The 6,000-nt window shown below is 33.2% G+C and overlaps 1 protein-coding gene across 1 annotated transcript in view; it reads left to right on the top strand.

Annotated features, from left to right (window-relative positions):
• Positions 1-6,000, top strand: part of pcdh15b (protocadherin-related 15b) — a 464,565-nt gene that overhangs the window by 229,619 nt on the left and 228,946 nt on the right. The window contains exons 16-17 of the mRNA XM_056468996.1: positions 692-824; positions 3,140-3,219. Coding sequence (XP_056324971.1) covers positions 692-824; positions 3,140-3,219 — 213 coding nt within the window. The remainder of the gene's footprint in view (positions 1-691; positions 825-3,139; positions 3,220-6,000) is intronic.

The raw sequence follows: 6,000 nt of genomic DNA, 5'->3' as shown, positions 1-6,000 counted from the left end.
AATATAAATAAATAAATAAATAAATAAATAAATAAATAAATAAATAAATAAATAAATAAATAAATAATACAAATCATCACAGAGGTTTCCCTTAAAACCTATAAAATGTTCAGAATAACCTTTAAAAACCTTTAAAACCCATTTTAAGCTGTTAATCACCATATTGGCATGATTTATTATGTGACAATACAAACAATAAATAAACAAATAAATAAAATATTACAGAAGTTTCTTTTAAAACCCATAAAATGCTCATAATAACCTTTAAAAACCTTTCTGGTTTCTGACAATAAAAACAATAAAAAATAAACAGACAGAACAACAACAATGATACTGATTTGTATAATATTGTCTTGTGTAATAATGCCTTTGTGAGCATTAAAAAAACCCTCGAAGATCTGAATTTTAGACTTTGAGTGCATTTACTTTTATCTCATGAGGGAACTTCTCTTTTTTCTTTCTCTTTTGTCACAGCCTGTCACAATGCATTTTACAATTGCCTAGTCTTTGAAGGACGCATACAAATGCTAAAACGAAGTATCCTTGAAGGCAACATGATAATAAAAGCTCTGAACAACCTTCAAGTCAGCCTCACAATGTTGATATTGAGTCAGATCGCTCAAGTTCGGAACCCTGCCAGGTGAGGGAACAAAATATATTTGTTTAATTGTTTTCCTTTTTGTTTCTCCAGAAGTTCCATCACTACGGTTTACATTGAAGTTCTGCCACCAAACAACCAGAGTCCTCCTCGTTTCCCACAGCTCATTTACAGCCTGGAGATCAGCGAAGCCATGAGGACTGGAGCCACACTGCTCAACATACAGGTAAGGGAGGTCACTTACCAATATGAGCCGTTACCTAAAGAACCATCAGATTTATTACTAATCGAGTGCTGCAGTCAATATATATTACCTGTATTTAGTAGGTCAACCAAGAAGTTAGCATTACCCTGGTTTTCCTAATATATTTTCTCCTTTTAGGTTATTGTACAATTGTGACAATTACAGGGATTTTCCACAAAAAAAAATGTATTCTGTCATAATTTACTCTCCTTTTATATAAATAAATATATACAGTTGAAGTCAGAATTATCAGCTCCCCTTTTAATTTTTTTTCTTTCTTAAATATTTCCTAAATGATGTTTAACAGAGCAAGGAAATTTTCATAGTATGTCTGATAATGTTTTTTCTTCTCGAGAAAGTCTTACTTGTTTTATTTCGGCTAGAATAAAAGCCGTTTTTAATTTTTTAAAATCCATTTTGAGGTCAGAATTATTAGCCCCTTTAAGCTATTTTTTTCAATAGTCTACAGAACAAACCATCATTATACAATGACTTGCCTAATTACCTGCCTAGTTAACCTAATTAACCTAGTTAAGCCTTTAAATGTCACTTTAAGCTGTATAGAAGTGTCTTGAAAATATCTAGTCAAATATTATTTACTGTCATCATGGCAAAGATAAAATAAATCAGTTATTAGAAAAGAGTTATTAAAACTATTATGTTTAGAAATGTGTTGAAAAAATCTTCTCTCCATTAAACAGAAATTGGGGAAAAAATAAACAAGGGGGCTAATAATTCAGGGGGGCTAATAATTCTGACTTCAACTGTATGTTTTATAGTATTTAACACTTTACACAGTATGTATTACACTTATATGAAAAGCCTCTTCTCTTTTTTTCCTCTGAAGGAAAAGTCAAATTTTTAGACAATTTTCAACAATTGATTTAGTTTCAGAATAGTTTGTGTTTCTTTCTTCTGCTGAACACAAAGACTTTTTTTCTACTGTGGTGGTCAATGGTTACAGGTTTAAAGCTTTCTTCAAAATATATTCTTTTGTGATTAACTTATAAATGTTTGGCACCACTTGAGGGAGAGTAATATGTGAGTAAATGTAGATTTTTGGAGTGAAACATTTCTTTAACTTTACAATCAGTAAAGCTTGACGAGTTGCTCTTCACAAATAAGCACAACATTTATTAATTTTATAGGCTAAATGAAATCAGCAGAAGTAAAAATAAATACAAGATTTAAAGGAGTAGTTCATCCAAAATTCAATTTCTGTCATCATTAAAAGTGCAGTAGGTGATCTGCCAAAATGCTAACATAGCTTTGAAAACACAGTTCGTCCCTTGCCGTCCAAAGTTACGCCTCCTGAAATCAAGAATGTGCACCGTAAAGATGACATAATATAAAGATGAAAGAAACTTTATAGCACTTTATAATACTACAATTCGACTATGGTGCTTGGCCGGCGGCGTGCAGGAATTACACTCAATACTAAGCCATATTTACATGCTATTTCAGACCGAATATTCAAAGTAGCATAGTAAACAATATAGAGAGTGCGTCGCAGGTTGTCGTTGTTCAAAAATAAATCAAAGTGATGTGAATATAAACTTTCACCTGAGTAAAGCAAGCTAGGTGGAAAATTTACTTATTAACTAGATAACTAGATTAACTTAGCTGTTAACTAGATAAAAATCTACATGATCGATGCTATAGAATGAGCCTTATGAAATTGAAAGTAGTCAATTCAATATGAATACATTTAGATCACTTAAATCATTACTATTGGAATGTAAAGAGACTTTCTACCAGCACAACCAAAAATGTTACTGAAGACAATCACCTACTGCACCTTTAACTCATCCACCACTTGTTTTAATGCTTTTCTTGCTTAAAGTGTCTTCTTTTGGATGAAGTTGAGTTCATAATAAGATGTAAGCCTGAATAATAAGATGTATACATGTTTATTTTAATAGTTTATACAATTGGAATGATCTTAAACACCAACTATTCTTAAATAACCGGCTGATACATAATGCAATACTTAATTTAGTAATGAAAACTGTATCATTAACAAAGTATGAAAATACAATCATTAAGCACATTAAACAAGTGCTTATAAGTCAAGAATTCAGCATTTGTAGCTGTAGTTATAAACTTCTTACTAATTATTGTATTAATGTAGAGTTAATGCTTAACAAATAATGAGTGATCTATTTGCTAATGCTTCATAAACGATTCATACCGTGTAGTCATTTAAAAATGTTACCGTCTTGGTACAGTTTGTACACGGACACTTTCTGAGTATAATTGAATTAGTGTAACGCAAAAATGCTTTCTGTTATTTGCAGGCAACGGACCGTGAAAAAGATCCCATTACGTACAGCATCCAGAAAGGAGATCCAAACAATGTCTTTGAAGTCTCCCAAACGTAAGCTCCCTTTGAAAAGCTGCTAACCTGCTATTCTGCCAATATCCTCCATTTTAGGGTTCAAAAAGCAAGCGAAGGGGATGATTTAATTGGGAGTCGGACACAACAATAACTTTGCTTTACATGCAGAAAGCAGCCTGTTTTACATGTATATGTACTTTGCCTCATGCTGACTGTCTTTATTGTTTATTTTACGATGACATAATGATGTGAATGTTTCAATGATGATAATGATATTGACGTTTCTTGAGCGTTAAATCAGAATATTAAGGAATGATTGTAATAGATAATGACACTGTGGACTGGAAAGTAATGGCTGCTAAAATTTGACGGAATTCTTATTCTGCAGGAATAAGTGCCATTTTTCAAATATAAATAATGATACAAATGGTATTTTACATTTTCACAAATAACAATTTTACACGCACATGCAACAATTCAGAGAATCAAACGCTTATTGGTATAGTATAGTATAGTATAGTATAGTATAGTATAGTATAGTATAGTATAGTATAGTATAGTATAGTATAGTATAGTATAGTATAGTATAGTATAGTATCCCTACTGAAAAAAAAACAGCTAAAACCAGCCTAGGTTGGTTGGCTGGTTTTAGCTGGTTGACCAGCCTGGTTTTAGAGGGGTTTTGGCCATTTCCAGGCTAGTTTCCAGCCATTTCCAGCCTGGTCTTAGCTGGTCAGGCTGGAAAATTACCAGCTAAACCAGCTTGACCAGCCTAGCCAGGCTGGGAGCCCAGCCAAGACCAGCTATGTCCAGCTTAAACCAGGCTGGTCAAGATGGTTTTAGCTGGTTTTAGCTGGTAATTTTCCAGCCTGACCAGCTAAGACCAGGCTGGAAATGGCTGGAAACCAGCCTGGAAATGGCCAAAACCCCTCTAAAACCAGGCTGATCAACCAGCTGAAACCAGCCAGCCAGCCTAGGCTGGTTTAAGCTGGATTTTTCAGCAGGGATATTATACACTACCTGACAAAAGTCTTGTCACCTATCCAAGTTTTAGGAACAACAAATAATAACTTGACTTCTAGTGGATCATTTGGTATCAGACGTGGGCTAATAATTATGACCTTAAAATGTTTTTTTAAAAAATAATAATAATAATAAAACAAATAAGATTTTCTCCATAAGAAAAATATTATCAGACATACTGTGAAAATGTACTTGCTCTGTTCAACATCATTTGGGAAATATTTTTAAAAAGAAAAATAAAATCAAGAGGGGGCTAATAATTCTGACTTCAACTGTAGATAATAATAAAAAGGGCCACGCTTACATTAATTTTCCATTAGTTAATGTTAGTCAATGAACAATATTTGTTGATGATTTTTCTTAATCATAATTCAATTTACTAAATGTATTATTCAAATACAAAATCAGGCTTGTTAACATTAGTTAGTGGACTGTGAGTTAACAACTATCAATGAACAACTTTATTTTCATTGGTTAACGTTTCACAAAGATGCATACACACTGTAATAAATGTGTTGTTTATTATTTTTGTCAGGGTAAATACACCAATTAACAATAACTAATGGAATCTTACTGTAAAGTGTTATCATAAAAATGTAATTTTAAATGTATATTTGACCCCAAAAATATTAAAAAGCTCAGCCTTTACTCTATACATGCAGGAATATTCAGAGAAACAAAGACTTATTCTCTATGAAATATGTATTTTGGTTAGCCACGTCCTGAAATGCACTGGATTCAGATTACATTCTGAGACTAACATGATGCATAATTAATAAGACCTGAAAAAAAATAAATAAATCCGCCTTCCAACAACAACTTAATACATTTCAGCTTCTGCAGTGGAGGACCAAGAATACTTTTTAGAGCAACCCCTAAAATCAGTTTATTAGATTTAGCACTGTGTAGATAGAGTAAACGACATTAGGTTAGAATGGTGGCTGATATCTCACACTCTCTTTCTTTTAGTAATGCGTTTAGTAAAGCATATTATACTGCTTAGTGTGTGTAGGGCACCAAAGGGCATTTCAGCTTTAGCCCAAATAAACTCCTGATCCTCTTCTCCGGTTATTTAGGCAGGAAGTCACAAATGCATGTCTAATGATGCTGTCCTTTCAATGCAGCAAGTGAAGAATGTTACAACTATGGTTAAATTTCTTAAACTACCTGTGCCTTTATTTCTCATAGTTACTATCCCTTCTTCTCCCCAGTCTCACAATGCTTTCCACTCCCCGCAGAGTTTTCGATAGAACTGTCTGTTAGAGAGGATTGTGTAAGTGCAGAGTCTGGAAAAGTCTGGCTGGAGGGTGAATATGATAATATAAAGTACATGTTTAAAAAAGCACTTTGAGGGGGGTTGGAAGTGCAGGAGGATCCTTTCATGAAGTAAGCGGAATGGAATTTTAAAGCGGAATTATTTGGGAAAGTTCCAAATGACTGTGATAGGTTTTCAAGCAGAAGAGATGTAAGAGTTTTAAATGGATTTTGAGATCTTCGAAACTCAGCTGAGGCTAAATTGACAACTCACCTGCTCTGTTTTGGTGCCAAGATGTGTCTGATAACTTGGTGGCACTTTACACGAAGGTTAGCTTCATTACCAATAGTTAAAGGGATAGTTTACACAAGAATTCAAATGCACTGGCTTTTGAAAATACAGTAGAACATTAGAGAAGTTTTTTTTAGCCGAATCAGTGATGTGTATAATGTAAGTCGACTGTGTTTGAGACTAAAACGAAAGAATGAAGCAACTTAAAGTCTGCAAACTTTTTATTTTTATTTTTTCACTTGCTTCATTCT

The sequence above is a fragment of the Danio aesculapii genome, chromosome 12 (genome assembly GCF_903798145.1).
Source record: "Danio aesculapii chromosome 12, fDanAes4.1, whole genome shotgun sequence".
Classification (NCBI taxonomy): domain Eukaryota; kingdom Metazoa; phylum Chordata; class Actinopteri; order Cypriniformes; family Danionidae; genus Danio; species Danio aesculapii.
This window is presented reverse-complemented; position numbering and strand designations above follow the sequence as displayed.